Here is a 19,679-nt window from a genome sequence, read left to right as displayed (position 1 = left end):
ATGTTGGGGTGGGGACCTTAAGTCACTGGTAGTGTGTTGAAAAACAGATGGCCAGATTCGGTAGGTCTGGCAAGGAGCCCGACACTGCAATTCCATGAACTTGGGAGACAATATGCCCCCAACTGTGAGAACCAGCACATATCTTTACCGCAATGGGGTTTTGGGGGCAGTTAAGAGAGCTTCAGGAGCTAAGGAGATTTAAATTCGGAAGTAAATGAGAAGCACAAGATGATCTCCAGAACTGCACACGACCGCTCCTTTCCAGCTTCAAGGCGTTCTTCCTCCATTGCACAGTGCTGGTGGCACTTAAGAGGCTTCCAACACTGATGATGAAATCAGTATGTGACATGGAAGTCCCATTTATGTTTAATCCTTTCTGCAAGTATTACCATGGCATTAGGTGGGTTTTCTAGAAGGGAAAACCCATTTTCTAGAAGGGATTTGGTGGTCAACCCATGGGTACCAAGAAAAGAGGAGCTACAACGTTTTGGATCTCTTAGTCTTCTTAGCCCCTGAGTCACAGACAAAACTCATTTCTACTGGCATTTTTGGTCAAGTTTCTTCCTAAGTTTGAAGAGACAAAAATAAGCCTGAAGTAGAGGGCGGTACAAAGGAGACAGGTCCAAGAACATTTAACTTACACACATTCAACTACGCATGCACAGCTGGACAGAGAAAGAAGAGAAATCATCTTTTCCTGGGTAATCCCACCAATCACCACACTCAGTGAGCGTGTGTGTGTGTGTGTGTGTGTGTGTGTGTGTGAACACGAGACAGAAGATGTGAACCTGCCTTCACTCAGGCGGTCTCAGTACCTACTCACTGCTTCGTCGGAGGTCAGCCAGAAAGAGGAAGGCCGGCTCAGGATGCACTGAGAGAAGCAGCTTGCCAAGTCTTGACCATGGTGCCCACCCAACATATTCTCAATGGCACTTTTGAGGATGTGAGATTTTAGCTCATGTGATTTGCTGCATGCAAAGCTCTGCAGTCTGTCCTCGAATGACAGACACAGTGCTTGAGTTGGGCTCCAGAGTCGGAGGGTCTGGTGTGTATTCTGGGTCCACCATTTATTAACTCTGTGATCTTGGGCAAGTGACTTAGCTTTTCTGTGCCTCGGTTACTTCATCTTTAAAATGGGAAGAAAAACAATGCCCACCTCGTAAGAGTCTTGTAATGAGTAAATGAAGGGAGGTGTATAACATCCTGGGAGGAGCGCACAAAGTATGTGCTTGATAAATGTTGGTTCTTACTATCAAAAGTACTTGGGTGTTGGGCCAAGAAACCAGGAGGCCATCTTAAAAGGTCAGGATATGAATCGACAAGTGCAAGAGCCAGTAACTAGAATGGAGGAGTGTACCAGGGTTACATAGGTACAGATGAGCAATTTGTAATTTAAAAATGTTTTAATATACTGGGGAGTCCACAGGCCTAAGTGAGAAGAATGTTAACTGACCGGAAAGCACGAGGAGCATAGACTAGCGGTGGCCAAACTGACTCAAGGGTTGTTTTAATCTCTATTTCTTTGGACTGAGGAAAATATGCAGTCTCAAAAAAAGTGAGTTTGAATAAACCCATTAGAAGGGATTCAGCTGCGGCAGGGACCAGGGTGTGACCTGAGTATATGCAATATGTAAGTGAGTTTAGAGACTTCAATTGTCCACAGCATTCAAGGCTCAGGGGAATTTAGATGCACCTACTTTGGGTCTGTGATCCGCAAGATTTCTCTGCAGAGTCGACCAATGAACGTTACGGACTCGTCCACAGGAGTAAACTTTGGTATTGGAATATGGGTGGACTGGTACATACTTTGCCAGTCTTGAATCTAGAAAAAAACACAAAAATATTTAGAACATCTTTGACAAGTTACCCTAGTTATGCTTTTCTCACACAGTTTTACAATGATAATGTTGCATCAAGAGTGACAATAAATGTTCCTTGGTTTCAAAGAGGAAACTTTTAAACGGTATTAGTAGCCTCCCCCAAATGCTACATATAATGTGAACATGTAAAAAAAAAAAGTTTGTGCAAAAGTGAAGTGATGGAGAAGTGAGAAATAAGAAAGGACACAGGAACTCTGGCTTTTTGTCTTACAAGTGAACGTGCATCAGGGCAATAATAAAAATCCAAAATATTATAAGGATGGAAGATACTTAATCTTTTAATACCTGAATCATATCAATTCTCTAATTAAAAGCTTACAGAGTGGCTCCTTGTTAACTACTGACTAAAATAACTTCTCAGCTGTGATACTTAAGAATTTGTTGCTCAGGGGCGGCCAGATGGCTCAGTTGGTTAGAGTGCAAGCTCTTAACAATAGGGTTACTGGTTCGATTCCCACATGGGCCAATGAGCTGTGCCCTCCACAACTAGATTGAAAGAACAGCGACTTGACTTGGAGCTGATGGGCCCTAGAAAAACACGCTGTTCCTCAATATTTCCCCATAAAAAATTAAAAAAAAGAAGAATTTGCAGTTGAAACAACCCAATTAAAAACTAGGCAAAGGACCACAGTAGACCTTTCTCCACAGAAGATATACAGATGGCCCATAGCACAGGAAAAGATGCTTCACATTATTAGTCATCAGGGAGACGCAAACCAAAACTACAGTGAGATACTGCTCCAAACCCAGTAGGGTGGCTATAATTAAAAAGAAAAAAAAAGGCAAATACCAAGAGTTGGTGAGGATGTGGAGAAATTAGAACCCTCAGACATTGCTGGTGGAAACGAAAACTGGTGCAGATACTGTGGGAAACAGTTTCGTGGTTCAGTAATAATTTAAACATAGAATTACCATTTGACCAAGCAAATTCCACGTAGGAATGTATTCTGATCAAAGTCTCAGAAGAACTGTCTGTCAATCACTTGTGTTATAACAGTGACAACAAACAGCTTCATTCTGTACCCATTTAATTATGTCTGCTTTCTCTTTAGGACAGTAAACTCCCAGAGGTCAGGTGTCATACCGTGTTTCCCGGAAAATAAGACCTAGCCAGACAAGCAGCTCTAGTGTGTCTTTTGGAGAAAAAAATTAATATGTATCAGACCCAGTATATTATATTATATATTATACCCGGTATCATATCATATCATATCATATCATATCATATCATATCACCCAGTCTGATATTATAGTAAAATAAGACTGGGTCTTACATTAATTTTTGCCCCAAAAGATGCATTAGAGCTGATGGTCCCACTGGGTCTTATTTTCGGGGAAGCATGGTATAGTTTCCTGCAACTGTCACAGCCCCAAAGATATTCGTGACTATCTAGTACTAACTGATTCTTAGAAACTGTTTAAATAAACTTTGTTGTTGGCATTTCTGAGGTTTAGGGTATGTATTTTCAATATCAGAAATAATAAATACAGTCAAGAATTTACAATGTATTTAGACACCTTTGTTCTCAAGAAGTTATTACACTCTTGCTCCACGTTATAATTTATAATACGAGATACTTCTTCCTGCCAGATCTTCAGAGCATAAATGTTGACGTAGTCCTGTATGTATTCAAAAGAACGATGGAATCCATCCATGGTAGCCCCCAACTCTTTCAGCTTGGGCATCAATTCACTTGGCTGTGCAAACGGGAAACGTACATTCTATTATGTTGGAGTAGATTGTCAACGACTACAGTCTATCTTTTTCTTATTCGCGTATCGATCTTAAAACAAACTATTTTGAATTGAGTTTCCTGAGGTGAAAATTACCCATATGTAAATTTCAGACCTGTTTTCTGAGGAAAATGACTGTATTACTTAACAGATTAGGCAAAATAAAAAATCAGCCTTTATAGTTCCTATCTGTGTTAGGGTTAACCAATTTCTCTCAACTTCGGGAAGTAACTCAGCATCACAAACAGTTCAATTCTTAAACTTGGGGATCGACAGGTGAAGGAAAGAAGTACTGGTTTTAAACAGGATTTTCTTTAACGTGACTGGGTTGTAACAAAGGATCAAAGCGCACATCTGCTGATTGTACTGAAAATCACATATTAGATCTATGTTAGAAAGAAAGGTCTTGTTCACAATTGTTACAAATGGTGCTGTAGCCCACTTTGCAAGCTGAGTAAGAGACAGAGAAAGGACAGACTCATTTCGGTCACGTGGTACCTTGGCTCGAGGGTTGAAGATCAATCCCCTATGAAGAGCAAAAGCAACACGTTTTACTAGCTCCTTTCTTATGCCGTCTTCCAGCAACTGTTTCGGATCCACCTATGTGCAAATTAAAGAGTGATCAATGGCAGTTAGGAAAAGCTCAGTCCTGAAGGAATGCACAGGAAATATGGTTTCCAGAATCCACTGTGGAACACTCTTCTACCTCTTTTCTAAAGGATCAGGACTGTTTTCCTTTCCTCTTCCTCTGTGAGCTTGTGTAGTTAAGACAGAATTAGACTCACCTCTTTAGGACTTGGTTTATCGCGGTAAATTCATGATGATAATTTTACAACATGACATTTCAAAGATGGTGGGTATGGAAAGTTTTAAGTTGCCTCACATTTTAATAATTTCATTAAAAGTAAGAAGCACCTCTTTTTTTATCACTTGGAGGAGGGAGTGGAATGAAAGGCCTGCATTTGAATTCACTGTCTTTTCAGGGCATCTATAGCCAGATGGACAAACTCAAGTTTTGGGTTGGACCACGCTGCAGATTTAATGATTCTCTTTTTTTTGAGCATTCTTGAAATGGTTCTGTATTTAATTCGGGGGATAAAATGAAAAAGCAAATCTGCTATCTAACTCTTTAAGTTTATTTTGCTAGTTCATTTTTTCTGTAATGAGAAAGCTTTTGTTACTTCCCCACAGACAGTCTCCTATCAGAGCCATAAAACATCAAATCGTTTTAAAGCACACTCCTTTGAATTCCGACTTGTTTCTTTTTTAAATTTGTAAAGAACCATTATTTTAAAAAGTCATAAAGGCAACTCGTGGGGTCCATCTGGGTTTGATTATATTTAAATTTTCACGAAGATAAATGCAATGCAAGTTGCAGAAATGACAAAAGCCAGAAACACACGTTGAATTACATCATGACTATGCAGCTGGCCACATCCAGACTGGGGAGAGACTGTAGGTCAAAGGCCTTGGGTTCTTCAACAGATAAATTGTACGATAAAATAGAACAGAGAAGTCTGGAGATTAAAAGACTTAAAAGACATATTTTTAAAAATGGGCAAGTATAAACTATAATGTAGCGAGATTTACTTTTGGATAATGAAACTCTAAACAGAGACAGATTGGGTCAGGGCACATAAGGAGAGCCCTAGGGTGGGAGCTGGCTCCATTACATTTCTCGTCTGGAGTGGTGGTGAAAAGAAATGGTATTTCCCTTAGAATAACTCATGAAGCTACATAATTGTTTCTGTAGCTTTCAGTATCTATGCTCTATTTTATGATAAAAAGGTAAATTATAAATAAATATAACTGATGAGAAAAAAATCAAAGTAACATGAAGTTTTGAAAGGTATATTCCTTATAAGGACAGATTTAATGAAAAAGAATGAAATCTTTTCCTGAATCGAAAGGTCTCAAATGGACCTTCCAATGCTTCCTAGACTTTTACTAACCTATGGAGTACTCAGAGCTAAGAGAAAGCCCCTTCACAGTCCCTTCCTCACATTTCTAGGCATTCCCCTGAAGTTAGCAACAGTTAACAGACTTCATATGGATCCTCCAGACCTCTCTCTATCCAATCGCATACATAAGTATTTGTCCTTAAATACATATTTAATTTCAAAAGTCTAAATGGGATGATATATACATACAAACACCTTGTTCTGCAATTGGCTTTTTTCACTTCAAGTCTTGGAAATCTCCCAGTGGCAATTTCTTTTCCAATGGCAGCAATCCCTAGCACGAGTGCACCATGATATTTAGCCATTCTCTTCCTGATAAACACTTAGATTATTTCTTTTTTTTTGGGGGGGGTGGCTACCTCTAACAATGAACACTTACATCTCTGTGTATATCTCACTTGTTTTAAGTCATACTGACTAAAGTGAACTTAATACTTTTTATAAGTGTTTGAAATAGATCCTTAACCTTGGGAGGTTAAAGGTTTAGCAAAGGCCCTGAGTTGCTGGACTGGCAAAGACAGTCCGTGAGATATTCCCTCTGCTCTTATTACCTGAAAGCTCGTGGCTGAAGACTTACACTTTTCTTAAGAGGTCCTTCCTGTGATAGTTATTGTTAATTGTTACGTTTTATTAAATCCTTTTTATACTGGTCACTCTGCACATGGGACGCTTCATCTGGTCCTAGCATTCATCACTACTTTATGGATTAACAAGAAGTGATAACGTGAACGTAAACTCGCTGCATATAAACTGAATTAAACTGGCATCAGACCTAAAGCATGTTTAATGGATTTTATTAGTATTCTATTAGTATATATAATAGAATTTCTTTTAACGCACTTCCAGAAAATACACACTAAAGTTCCATATCTATTTTAGGGTCATTTCCTACATTTTCTTGGATTTCATTAATACAAATGTTAATCTGACAATTTGATAAATGTTTGCTTAAAAAATCAGAAATGTTCAGATTCTACTGACGTCAGATAAACGGAAAATAAAAGCACCATGAACTATGTGAATGGGCACATCACTAGGCATCCTAGGGTTGTAAGGTGAAAAAGCAATGAGATACCACTTTTTATACCCCTTGGTAGAGCAAAAGTTAGAAAGTGCATAATAACAAGTACTGGCAAAAATGTAGGTAGATACACAGGAAACAGTCATTTCGGAAGACAATCTGGCAGTATTGAGACAAATTAAGTATAAACCTGCCCTATAGAGCCAGCGACCCATTCATTCCTGGGTACGGACGAGTAGATTTCAGAGATGCTCATCTCGACAATGTTTATGATGATGAGGAACGTAGGTGTGATACTGGGCAACACAGATGTCTATTCCTGGGGCACTGGTTACGTAAAAGGTGAAATTCTATGCAATAGTGAGAAGCAACCAACTACCAGACCCATAGCAACATGAATTTATTTCAAAAGCAGTTAACTAGTGAGAAAAGTTGGAGAAAGAATGAAGAGACAGAGCACCATGATTTAGATAAATCAAGAACACGTGCATACATAAAATTACACCACATGCGAATAACAAGGATACCTGCACATATATCACACATACAGAGTGGGTGCTATGGGGATGGGAACAGGCATGGGGCTCAGGAGATGAGAAAGAAAAAAAGAAGAGAGGAGCTTACATGCATCAGTGACAACAATGACCTCAAAATGACAATGGGGTATGATTATCTCAGTTCTTTGCACCTGAGGTGCAACATAAAAATATTAAAAAGAAGGGTGGAAGAAAGAGAGAAAGTGAGAACGAGAGAGAGAGAGAGAGAGAGAGAGAGAGAGAGAGAGAGAGAGAGAGCTCGCTATTCCAAGGGAACTGAACCATTTTGTTTTCCTTGTTATTATAAAGATTCAATAAAGTGGATTTGCCTTAGATTTAAATAACTCTTGGGTATTATGAAAAATAAAGACTGTAATGCTCTCTGTCCCTCTATCAATCCATGAGTGAAGTGAATGTGAAACAACAAGGGACGCAAGAAGCTAAGGTCTTTCCCTGTTTCCCATGGGATAAATACCACAGTAATCCAAACCAAGGGTCTTACTACAAGGCCACGCAGACCAGCATCAAAGCTGTTACCTTGATGATGCCGACTAAAGTTGTTTTCATCATTAAGATGCCTTCAGTAAAAATGGAAATCGCATGAGTCAGCTTGGCAACCTTTAACAAAGAAAAAGAGGTTAATGAAGTACTTCAGATAAAAGACCCATCCCTTCTAGGGGAAGCTAAAACAATTGGCTAATGGTCCCACAATGGGAAAAGACAATAGGAACAAGTATGCAGCTTTGCGACGCTTGTGTGTCCCTGTCCCAATCAGAAATGAGGCTTTGTGGTGTCACTGAGACCACTGCTAGACATTTTCAGAAACCGAGTCAGAAGACATAAAAATTCTTTAAGTTTTGACCAATCATTTCCCCTTCTTTGGGCTTCAGTTTCTCATGCATAAAATGAGGGCAGAACTTAATGACATGATCGTCCCTTCCAAGTAGAAATGGCTCTTCGAGACTCTACGAAGATAATCTCCCCTTTCCTGCCTTCTACATTTTTTTCAAGCAAACAGAGATATTGGTAAGGTAGACAGGTGCTACATTTTTTAGTTAGAATAAATGTGGAAATTCCAAGCTTGAAAATCTAAATTCATGATGTAATTCTTGGGAGTTCTGTCAGAGGGTGTGAAATTGATACAGGAATAAAATGTGATAACCACAGACATCATATTTTCAATTTTCACTTGATTTTACTTTTCACATCTTTAAGTTCAGGGAGAAAGAAAAGCAGAGGTGTTTGGGATAAATGACCTCTGAGGTACTTAACTCTTAAGTGGGCTTAAAAGTCTGGCTGTAGGAAATGGTTAATGGAATACAGATTTTTCAAGCCACTGGTTTGATATACCAAGCAGGAACCCGAATGTGAAATGTCTAGGCAATGAGGCCCAAGAAGAATAAGGGCTGATTCATCCAGGCTATGCAAAGGCAGAGTGATCAGCTGAAGCCCATCCACTTCCTCTGAGAACACTCAGGCAGGTAAGGCCCTCAATGACACCAGGACAGCGGAACAAATAAAGGTGTGATTGTACTGACGCGGCAAACGTAGTTATCATTGAGAGTGAGGGGAAAAAAATCAGAATTGGTCTGGTGGTCCTGGGAATATGGCAGATGACAGACCTATGGTATTTCACAGTGTGGATTTTAAATATCAAAAGGCACGAGTCAAACAGACACGCCACCTCATATCGTGGGCCAAGCTGAGCGTAGTCTCTCAGCTTTTCTTTGTCCAGGCGGGTCGGCACTTCAATAATATCGTGGGTCTGAAGCTTTATGATCTTAAGCAGAGAAGTAAACATGCTTTCTGGAATGATCTGCAAAACCTTTAATGAAAGGGAAAAGCAGAAAAACAATTGAAAATCTCTTTCATTTTCTTAGCTGATAAATGCTAGGGTGACAGTAAGGGTCCAGTGAGTACAAAGCCATTTGTCTGCTGGAGGGGGTGCTCTTTTAATAACCGCTCTCAGGCACAGGGTATGTTCCTGCTCATAGATATACAGCCAATCCTCATACAAATGCTGCAAACACATCTATCTTTTCCACATGGCAAACTTGTAAAAGATTGAGGTCAGAAACATTAAGTAACATGGCCGTAGAACACTCTGCTAGGAGGTGACACAGGTAAATTTTGAAGCCAGGCCTGCCTGGCTCCTTGCTGCAGCATAAGTTCTTGAAACAAGGACCAAATTTCCCCTGAAAACTTCAAATTCCCACCAGGTTATGTTGGCTCTTTATCTGGTACTTTTTACCTAACAGCTCTGTGACTTTACAGAAGCCATGATAATCTCTGTTCTTCAGTTTCTAAACCTATAACATAGGGTTAAAACCACCAGCATTTAAAAAACAGGTGTAAAAGTTCTTTGAAAGTAAAACCACCTCTGTACATCCACAGTACCAGTAAGATACGTTTATTTTCAGGTATTGCAAATTTCTGGGATAAAATTAAGAGGGGAAAGAAACACGAGTGTACTTTTTATAGGGCCCCCAAGCATACCTTATGTAGTTAAAATAGCAGTTATTTTGCCAATAAAATGAATGTCACCTTGATGCATTTCTTACCTTTCTCACGTAGGACACCAATTCACCAGAATAATACTGAGACACACTGAGAAGGTCAGGGCTATTTGCTTGATTAATACGAAGAAGGGGTAAGTCAAGGGCAGAAGCAAGCTGGAAGAAAAATAAGATGTGTCTCTTCCTTTTTTTCGAGTCCTAGCAACCTCCGTATTTCCAGAAATAGTAACGTATCACAAAGCTCTTGGGCTTTACCCAAGGAAGCAACAACCACTGAACTTCATCAATGTCATTAATAGTTTCTGACAACAATATAATTTTTAAATGACAGTCTTCAGCGACAGCGGTGGTTCTTAAACGGTGGTCCCTGGACCAGGGCCTCAGCATCACCTGGGGACTTACTAGAGATGCCAGTTCTTGAGCTCCAGCCCAGATGTACTTAATCGGACACTCTGGGGCCAGAACCCAGCCATCTGTATTGTGACAAAACCCCCGGGGATTCTCATGTACCCTCAAGCTTGAAAGCCACGGTGCTATAAAAGACAGCTTACCCTCTGTGGAAATCAAACATTTTGATTGTATTGACTTCAATCAAAGATGCCATAGCATGGATGACGTGCCATCATTTTATGTACCACTCAGAAAGAAAAAGACATACTGACAACTAAACTACAATGCGCCATCAATGATAAAACCCATCCTCAATCACAGAGTTAACATATGAAAGAAAGTGCACTTCAGAATTGATATATGTGGTAATGCCATCGGAAGACACTGAGTAAATTATCTGTCCATTTATCATGATCTGAAATTACCTTGGAATCAAGGGCCGCGCAGGATTTTAAAAAACGAGTACGTAAAAGGATTTATAGTTCCTTCTAGGGAATAAAGGACCCACAGGATTCACATTTTTAGTATACTGGTAAAACTTGAAAAAAATTTACTTCTCTCATTTAAAAACAATTTTCTGTATGATACTCCAACTTACTAATTCAAACTTCAAATATTTCTGGCACCCTTTGAAGCTATGCTCTCAGGGAAGAATCGCTAACAATTTTCAGTTTATAAAAACATCCTTAAGTTATCCAACTGTCTAAAAGGACGAAATCTTGGGCCGAATGAACACATCAGGTCAACTCTTTCCCAGTAGCTGAGAATGAGGTCTCACTGTTCTTTGCTTACCTTCAGGAATGTAGCTCTGAGTTTAGTTACCATGGATGGGTTTACCCTTATGCTCTCTTGCATGATAGAAGTGAAACTGTAAAAAAGGGGTAGACGGTTAGAAGACCTTCCCGGTGGTGGGTATCCAGCACAAACGTCAGGCTATCCACATTACCTGTCAATTAACTGCCAAGCAAAAGAAAGGTCCCCTACGATCTGCATCGTGATCAGGACCTCCTCTTTAATGTTAATGGTTCGGATCATTTGGTGGAGAAACTTGCGAGTGTCGGCAAGAAACTGACATACTTGCAGATTGGATTCCAACTGGTGAAATTCTTGAACCTGTATTACATAAATACAATTAATTGAAAAATCTTGAATGGCCTCTGTAGTGTTCATTTTTTCCACACTACGTACTAAGTAAGAACTTCTTGGCAAAATTTTTAGTTCAAATTACAATTTCTGAAATGTGTAAGCCAAGTCATAAAACAATGCACTAGGATTAGAAAATGTTGCCCTACTTCTTTTCCTGTAAATATATGACATAAGTGAATACTCCCAATTTCCATTTCAGTATCAATAAACATGTATTGGATAATCCTCTTAATTCCGAACATTTGCAGGATTGCTAAAAAACAAAACAAGTTACATCACAACAAGGTGGTGGCATTTGTACACTATTAAGTTCTTTGGATGTACTCTTTAAAAACAAAATGATGATTCCATAGTGTCTGACATTTTAATGTACCCAATTCACGGGGCCTGGGCTATATGCCAAAATAAATAATGCAAAAGATAAAAAGACACCTGAGATTTACAAAGTTGTTTATCGTTCTACCATAGACTAGAAAATCCAAAAACAACCAAAATAGAAATAGTACAAGTGAGCAATTGTTCTGGAATAGTTAGGGAACCTGGTATGCTAACAATGGACTATTATACTGAGTGGCCATTTAACAGTGACCATCCTAAAAACCTTGCAAAACTAAGAAAAAGCTCACAAGAAAGTATGCCAAATAAAAAAGAGCATTAATTAATCTCTAAAAATGTACAACTATATCAATTAAACAGGGTTTCAGATGAATATCGATAATGTTTTCAAAATCATAATAGAGTGTATGGTTATTGTTCTGATGCTTTTGTTTATTTTCCATTTTAAGTCTAGTTAAACATATCAGTAAAAATTTAAGAGTATGGAGATATAATAATTCTTTTTTGGTGCAATCACTTTTTGAGTAGATAAAAAACAATAAACATTTTTTTTCCAGAAAAGAAAATGTATCATTTATAAGCATATGATTATCATTCAACTATTTTTATTTTTTGTGTATTCTTTTCTAGTTTTTCCCCCCAACGTACATACATTTTACAAACCTAAAAATGGTGTATATAATGCAATTTTATTTTTGCTTTTACCTCTTTACCACACTTTTCTTAATGTTTCTATATTGATTTCATAATTATTTTGCTGAGACTTCATGTTTCCACAAGTGGAAATATCGTAATTTTTGCTACCATTCTCTTCATGCTGGTCATTTAATTATTTTCCCCATTTTAGGACACTGTATATGCCATAACAGTGGGCACATTAATTCATACTGCTTTTGCTCCTGACAAAATATTCTCTTAGGTATATTTCCAGGAGCAGATTGTTAGGTGCATCTAAAGGTATGATTTATTTAGAAAGACTTTTCTTACCTCCTCCAACGCTTGTATTAGTTGCACAGTTTTTCTGCCTGCAGCAGTAGAATCATCATAATTTAAAGACAATATTTGTTTTGAGATCTCTCTGAACCAAGCTTGAAGATTTTCTATTAATACAGAAACAAGGAAAGACAAGTGAAATCCCAGAATTCCTGTCACTGTGGCTTTGAATTTAATTAAATAATCCTTTACAAACCTAGTTCTTAATCACAGAGCTTTTATTCTCCTTACAATAACAACAAAAATGCCTGGGGCATGCAACATGGTAGAAGAGATGAAACTTTCGACCTGAGTAGCTTAGTCTAGGATACCTAGCAGAGAAGGGTTAAAGGCCCAAGGACAGGGTGTAAACCAACATGAGCAGAGGGGGCAGTGGCGGAGGAGGAGTTGGGAAGGAACTAAAGGACAGGAGTGGAGTAATTGGGGAGAGTTTTATGAAGTGAGGATGGGTACAGATCTGGACAGGCAGAGAGAGAAAGAGGGATAGTTTATCCCTGGATGAAGGGACCCACCTGGCAGTGGCTTTGGAGCAAAAATGACAATGGCATATCTTGGAGGAAAGAAGAGATCAACGCGCCAGGAGTATGACCTATGAGTGGTGAGTTGTGGAGAAGTCTGAACTGATTAGGTGATGCTATCTGCATTCACACACAGCTGGCATTTCTCATGGCAGACAAAGGGAAAGGGGTTAATATGCTTTGCGTACCATCAGTGTGTCAGGCAAAGCTCTAAGCTTTGTCTCATTCAATCTTCACAACAATCTATGGAGGTAGGAATTTGTACCCATTTCTCAGATAAGAAAGCTGATGCTCAGAGATATTAAGAATCCTATGCTGGGCTACACAGTTACTAAATTCTGGTAGAACCAGGATTTTCACAACTGTCTGTCCCAATTCAAAGGCTTTACTCTTTTCACCTCACCAAGTTGATTCTCTAAATTAAAGATTTTTTTTTTATCTGTGGGATGATTTCACTTTAAGAAAAGCACTTCAGGGCTTAAAAGCTAAGTTATTGTAATTGACATGAGGAACACCAGTTGTGGTTTTAAAGGTTTTTTTTGTAGGACTGAGGGGCAGCTATGGAGTAGTAGAAAGAGCATGAGATGGAGATTCTGATGTGATGAGTTACACCCAGGCTCTAGACCTTTGTTACCTTAGGCAAGTGGTTACATTTTTAAGCTTCATTTTCCTTACATATAAGATAAGGATAAAGACGTTCGTTTATCTTACAAGGTTGTAAGGATCAAATGAGAAATATTTGTGAAAGTACTTCCAAAGTACATGTGCTATGTAGCCAGAAAAAGTATAAGATGTTGTTTCGAATGACCTCTGAAACAATGCTGGTATTTATAAGAACTAAAAGAGACTAAAACAGAGATCAATGTGCCTGATTCTACACAACTAATCTAGTCAGAATGTTACAGGTGGTTCTTTGGTTTTTAGTTACAATAATAGCAACCTACAAAACAAGTTGCCAATTTATATCGCATCATTAAAAACTCGCTGACTTTTTCCAATAAGAACAATAATGTAATGTGGAACTGTATTTTAGACAACCATTCAGCATCAAACAAATCAACAAAAGCCAAATACGGTAATCACAAGCTCATACTGATTACAACTGGTAAAGTTTTCTTTATAAAAAGCTATACTGTATAATTAACTTTATGGAAATGAATTTGACAGTTAAAACAAACATTCAACATTAACAAAATAGTATAATTTGTCACCTTAAAATTCAGAACGGTCTTTCAGGGGCAATTTGAAAGGTTCCTATCTATATAAAGATCTGAAGTGATACCACAATTTTTCCATAGATGAAATTTCCTAAAAGAACCAGGATCAAAACCGTTAAAACTTAAGCTATGTTTAGTTTCAAAACAGTCTGCAGGTCCCCTCTTCCGCCACTAGGTGGCAGGTGCATCAGTGAAAAAGCGCCGCACAAGATTAGAAAACAATCCTAGATATCATCTACTTTGATAGTTATTAATATTCTTGAGTGAATTATCCTTATGAGCAGATCATGACAATTATAGGTCCTTTTCCCCTTCCCCCAAATGCATACATGCTGACACACTCGTTTTGTAGACTATGGTGGGGATGGGAGGATGGACTATGATTCTCTAAGGATTATATGAACCAGAGAGTAAGAACACTTGATTTAGTCTAAACTCAGATTTCAAAGATAAGAAACCTGAAGTCCAGAGAGGATATGGAGAATGCCCCAGGGATCTTAATTAGCAATGTCCTAGTGTACAATGATGACAACCTAAGGACTTTTGACTCTGCCCATGTCCAATAATCTGTGTACACATTTGAAACACACCAGTATTTCCCCCTCAGCAATTACCATTTTTCTCCACTCTGGTTAGGGGTTTCACTCCTGAGAAGACATCAGCAAGCTCTGTCATCCGCTCCGAGCCCTCTTTCTTGTAATACTCCCATTTGGCTTGCTTTTCTGAAAGCATTTGCTTGAACATCTGTTGAAGGGACACGAGATTTATTTACTTAAGAGGCAATCCAGATCGGGCAGTTTACTAAGAAAGCCTGAGTGACACCGAATTTATTATAAAACTAGACGCCCAACATTAACATTACCCCAATGCCGTCCCTTAAGCCTCACTTCTTTATACAAATGGAGGGCAAAGCTCCATCATCGCTAAGACAGTGGTTTGCAGAGCACTGTACCAGAGCACCGCCTGGATGGCTTTCCAGCTTCCAGATTCCCAAGCCTCACCCCTGATGATTCTGGTTCAGGTGACCTTGGGTAGGCCAGGAATCAGCATTTTTAATGTGAAATTAAATTTGATGACTACTGTGCTAAGATCCCTTCGAGGCAACAATTTCTGTAATTCTAATTTAATAGTCAGGGAAGGCTGAGTATCATTTTGTCTGATGATTGGGGAATGAACTAAAGTACCTACAAAAATTTTCTTGTTTGATTACAGGTGGTTTTTGCTGAACAGTAATTCTGTTTGTTAATTAATTCCTTCATAAAATTTAAATTCTATAAAGACTTGGGCAGAGGAGGAAATGGTATAATTCAGGGTTGTTACTGTTTTTGAAACAAACTTTAAAAACACATTTAAGGTATGTCACAAAGGTACAGGGCTCTTAGGAGTAAAAAAATGCATGAATACTGATTTTTCTCATAAGAAATTCTTCATTTCTCAGCATCATAATGAATATTGAAAAGATAAGCAATGGGGTAGGGAGACTCCACCTGCAGCTGAAAGGATAAAGGCTGGGTGGAATTTTGTGGGGCCAGTGGCAGAGGAATCTTAGTCATCAGGCAGGATGATTAATCAATGAAATAATAGGATGAGGAACAATGAGAATTATTTATAGAGCTCACCCTGTCTTACTGAGGGCCTGGGATCCATCAATGCCATTTGACCAGCAACAGCAACACAAATATCACTCTGAGGCCTTCATTACACACCAAATGGCTTCGAGCCCTCAAACACTCACAGGTTGAACTCACAGGTTCAACCTGTGAGTGTCACAGGTTGCGTATCGTGTAAGATGGGGTTCGAGATAGGGGATGGTCCTTAAATTAGATGCCCCATCATATAAAGATTAGAAGAAACATAGCTTCAATTAGTATGTTTATTGAGTGAATCGGAAAGTGAGTCTAGAAAAAGGGTTGGAGTGGGAGGTAGGAGAGATGAAAATATGAGTTAAAGAGTGAAGCTGAAATGTCAGAAATTCAAACATGTCATTATTTTGCTCAACTTGTATTGGGCAGTTGTTTTGTTTTTTTCTCCTTTCTACCAGATCTTTCTCTTCTTGAAGACCTTTAAAAATGAAGTAGTGCTCCCTTAGGCTGTCTTCTGTTTCCCCTCTACCTGAATACACTATTCTAGTCCAATACATTCCAGAGAACAGATTTGATGGGAAATGCAGGCTTGGTCAGATGGCTTGACCCACACTTGTCCTGATTTCTACTGACAACTCTGAGCTACAGAATTTTGGGTTTCTGGTGCTCTGGCAGCTGATCCTAACTGGACCGAGGGCATGTCTCCCTTGTGGGCAATTCTCACTTGCCTCTGAAAGGCCAGTTTTGCTTTGACCTACTAATAAGATGCCTGGTTCCTTTTCCTGAGTCTTTCCTGGTTTCTCATCTTGGCTTAATTTTCCTCTTTCCCACTATACCGAGCTCCTTGATGGTAGGAACATACATGCTTTGTTCGTTTTTCAATTCCTACGACCCAGCTGGGAACAGAGAAGGTATTCAATAATGATTTGCTATTCAGAGGGAAAACACTAACATTATTAAAGAGATCAAAAAGGGGTAGCACTTCTTTGATCTTATAAAGTTACACCAAGAGAAGTCACTGAAAACACTTAGCACCTGCATTAACGTTAGGTTAATAATCAACGTCTGCTTTTACTGAGCTACTTAATAGAACAGAGTATCCAGAAGATAAAGAAACCACTGGTATACCACTGACCAGACTGAGGCGAGGGTGAGTGCTGGTTCTGAACGGGCATTCATGTCCAGGATTAGTTCCTGGGCCTACCTGAGCCAAACCCCCAGGGCTACTGTTTACAAAACCTGTACATTTCCAGGTACCTGCCGTTGTTGTTATGCCCGGAGAAGCTTCTCTAGGGATATAACTAACCCCAGCATTTTCTTCATTAAAATCAAATTCCTTAAAGTCCTTAAGAGGCCTTGCTTAACTGCAAATCGTGCATTCTATGTAAGTTCTTTCCAATAGGTATTTCATGGCTTTTAAAATGAAGACTGAAATCCTGCAAGACCCAGCACGGGCTGGCTCCTGCCGACCTTTCAACCTCATTTCATACCATCTTTCTCTTGCATTCTCTCCCTTCCAACCAACTGGTCTTTCAGTTCTTGGACTGGTCACGCTGTTCCCCGCCCTAGAGGACTTAGTCATATCCTGTCCTCTCTCTGGAATGTTCTCCATCATGGTCCCTATCTTTTCTTAGCTAACTTTGACAACTCCATTCTTCCGGTCCCTACAGACGCTCTTGCTTCTCTGCTCAGGGAAGCTGTCCAAGCTTGGACAGGATCCTTCATTTTAGGTCCCCAGAGGACTATTTTCCTTTAGAGCACGTATCTCGGTCTTTATTTATATTTTCATTGGTGTGATTCTCTGACTCATGTCCGTATCCCTCCACAATCACTGTGTATCTGATGACACACGGCACTAAATGCTTGTTCAGTGTTTAAGCCCGTCCTTTTCCTATAAGACTTATCTCAGACAGCTGGAATCTGTAGCTTGGATCAGAGATACCGTTATAAAATCCCAATCTTTAAAAAAAAAAATTTAAGCATAACATAACTACGACTTTGGTGATTATTCACTGGCTATTTTTACCTCTTTGAGTATAAACTCAAATTGTGCGGCGTCCAACAGCAACTGAAAGAGGATCTTGGGATTGTACCTGGAGTCTGTCAGGATCTGGTCCTTGATTTGACGAAGGCGTTTGTTGTTTGGGTCACAGGCTAGAAATAGGCAGAAAAGAGTTTCCATTTACTAACTGTGCAGAAAATATCTATGAGACATGAGGTGTTAAATACTGTCCTTCATTTTAAGCCTTTAAAAATAAGCAAAATGAATATCGAAAACAGATGGTGAAATTATAGCATATCTATGCTATGGAGTAAGTACAATTGAACTATGAAATACAAGTTAGATTTGACATGGAATGTCACCTGTGATAAAAGCAAGCTGCAGAACAGTGTAAGCTGACTTTGTAAGCATTTTGGGGTTGATTTATTACTGACTGTCCAATATCGATGGGGAGAGCCTTCTGACACCGTTTCCTAAATGGGTGGCCTCTTGATGTCCTGTCTGTTTGGAGGTGCCTTCGTTTAGGCATTGAACGCTGCCATTCAGTTGTGGACAGGTATACGGAAAAGGGTTAACATAGGAGGCCCGAGACTGCCAGCTTTAGAAAGGCCTCTGCAAGGTTGGCCCTTGGCAGGGATCTGGGAACGTGGAGTTTCCACCACTTTGAAAGCTGATAACCATGGCCCACTATGCCTTAACGGTTTGTAAGATGGTTGTCATGCACACTTGTTTTCCTTCTGGGATCTGGAATTTTGGTATGTGCCAAACTGAGGCTTCCTGGGATCAGCCCCCGATAAACACCCCGAACACTGAGTTTCTAACACGCTTCCCTGGTTGGCAACCTTTCACACATGCTGTCACAACTCATTGCTAGGGGAATTAAACACACCCCATATGACTCCACTGGGAGAGGATTCTTGGAAGCTTGGGCCTGATTTCCTCCAGACTTTGCCCCTTGTGCCTTTTCCCTTCGCTGATATTGCTTTCTATCCTGTTGCTGTAATAAATCATAGCCATGAGTAAGTACTACTGTATGCTGAGTCTTTCTAATAAACAACTGAACCTGGGGTGGTTTTGGAGACTCCTGACACAATAGGGAAATAGGGTTACCCATACAAAGATGCGGCATCTCCAAAGAGAAAGAACCAGACCTGGAACCATTTTGTTCCTTGTCAAGACCCAAGGGCAAAGCCGGCACTCAGAGCTTTTTGGACTACCCAATATCTAGGCCCAGAGATTATGGCAACTACTAGGCCAAAGTCACAAAATTAGGCAGAGATTGACCCAGGGATAAAACACCAGATATGCTGATTCCTTGTGCAGCCTATTAGCTGCCAAGCTAAACTGTTTTAAATAAAACAAACAATATATTTTTTAAAAGTATATAGAATAAACATTATTGGTTATTTGCTGGAATTGGTTTATGGGACCAATTATTATCTAAGAAAGCATCAATGTTTACAAGTCAAAGCTACTAGGACTGCAAATGAAGTCAAAATAGAAACTTAAAGGTAACAAACATTGTCACAAAGTTCACAGCGGGTCAGGTACAGGGCCCTGGTGGTCCTACCATCCCATGTGCACATTCCTGCCTCCTGGCCCTCCTGCAGTATCTCAGGATGCCTGGCAGGCATGGAATGACCTGTTGTATGAGCAAATGTCAGAGCTGTTCTGGTGCCTCAGCCACGGCGAGGATGGTGGAAGCCATTTTGTACAATATTGATGTCCAAGCTATTCCATCAAGAGGAGACGGGTGATAACCTGGAGGAGGGCTCAGATTTCATGGGAAATGACAGAGTTCTGATTTATCATGCATTTTCCAGAACTACCTTGGAACTGGTGACTT

General features: G+C 39.5%; 1 protein-coding gene across 1 annotated transcript in view; it reads right to left on the bottom strand.

Moving 5' to 3' along the window:
* WASHC5 (WASH complex subunit 5) overlaps nucleotides 1-19,679 on the bottom strand; it is a 56,144-nt gene that overhangs the window by 18,540 nt on the left and 17,925 nt on the right. The window contains exons 10-20 of the mRNA XM_081070294.1: nucleotides 17,858-17,985; nucleotides 14,863-14,992; nucleotides 12,508-12,620; nucleotides 10,985-11,151; nucleotides 10,831-10,906; nucleotides 9,694-9,804; nucleotides 8,817-8,957; nucleotides 7,670-7,750; nucleotides 4,113-4,214; nucleotides 3,399-3,578; nucleotides 1,698-1,822 (exon numbers count right to left, since the gene is read on the bottom strand). Of these exons, the coding sequence (XP_080926420.1) occupies nucleotides 1,698-1,822; nucleotides 3,399-3,578; nucleotides 4,113-4,214; nucleotides 7,670-7,750; nucleotides 8,817-8,957; nucleotides 9,694-9,804; nucleotides 10,831-10,906; nucleotides 10,985-11,151; nucleotides 12,508-12,620; nucleotides 14,863-14,992; nucleotides 17,858-17,985 (1,354 nt within the window). The remainder of the gene's footprint in view (nucleotides 1-1,697; nucleotides 1,823-3,398; nucleotides 3,579-4,112; nucleotides 4,215-7,669; nucleotides 7,751-8,816; nucleotides 8,958-9,693; nucleotides 9,805-10,830; nucleotides 10,907-10,984; nucleotides 11,152-12,507; nucleotides 12,621-14,862; nucleotides 14,993-17,857; nucleotides 17,986-19,679) is intronic.

This window comes from Rhinolophus hipposideros (assembly GCF_964194185.1).
Source record: "Rhinolophus hipposideros genome assembly, chromosome: 13".
Taxonomy (NCBI): Eukaryota; Metazoa; Chordata; class Mammalia; order Chiroptera; family Rhinolophidae; genus Rhinolophus; species Rhinolophus hipposideros.
This window is presented reverse-complemented; position numbering and strand designations above follow the sequence as displayed.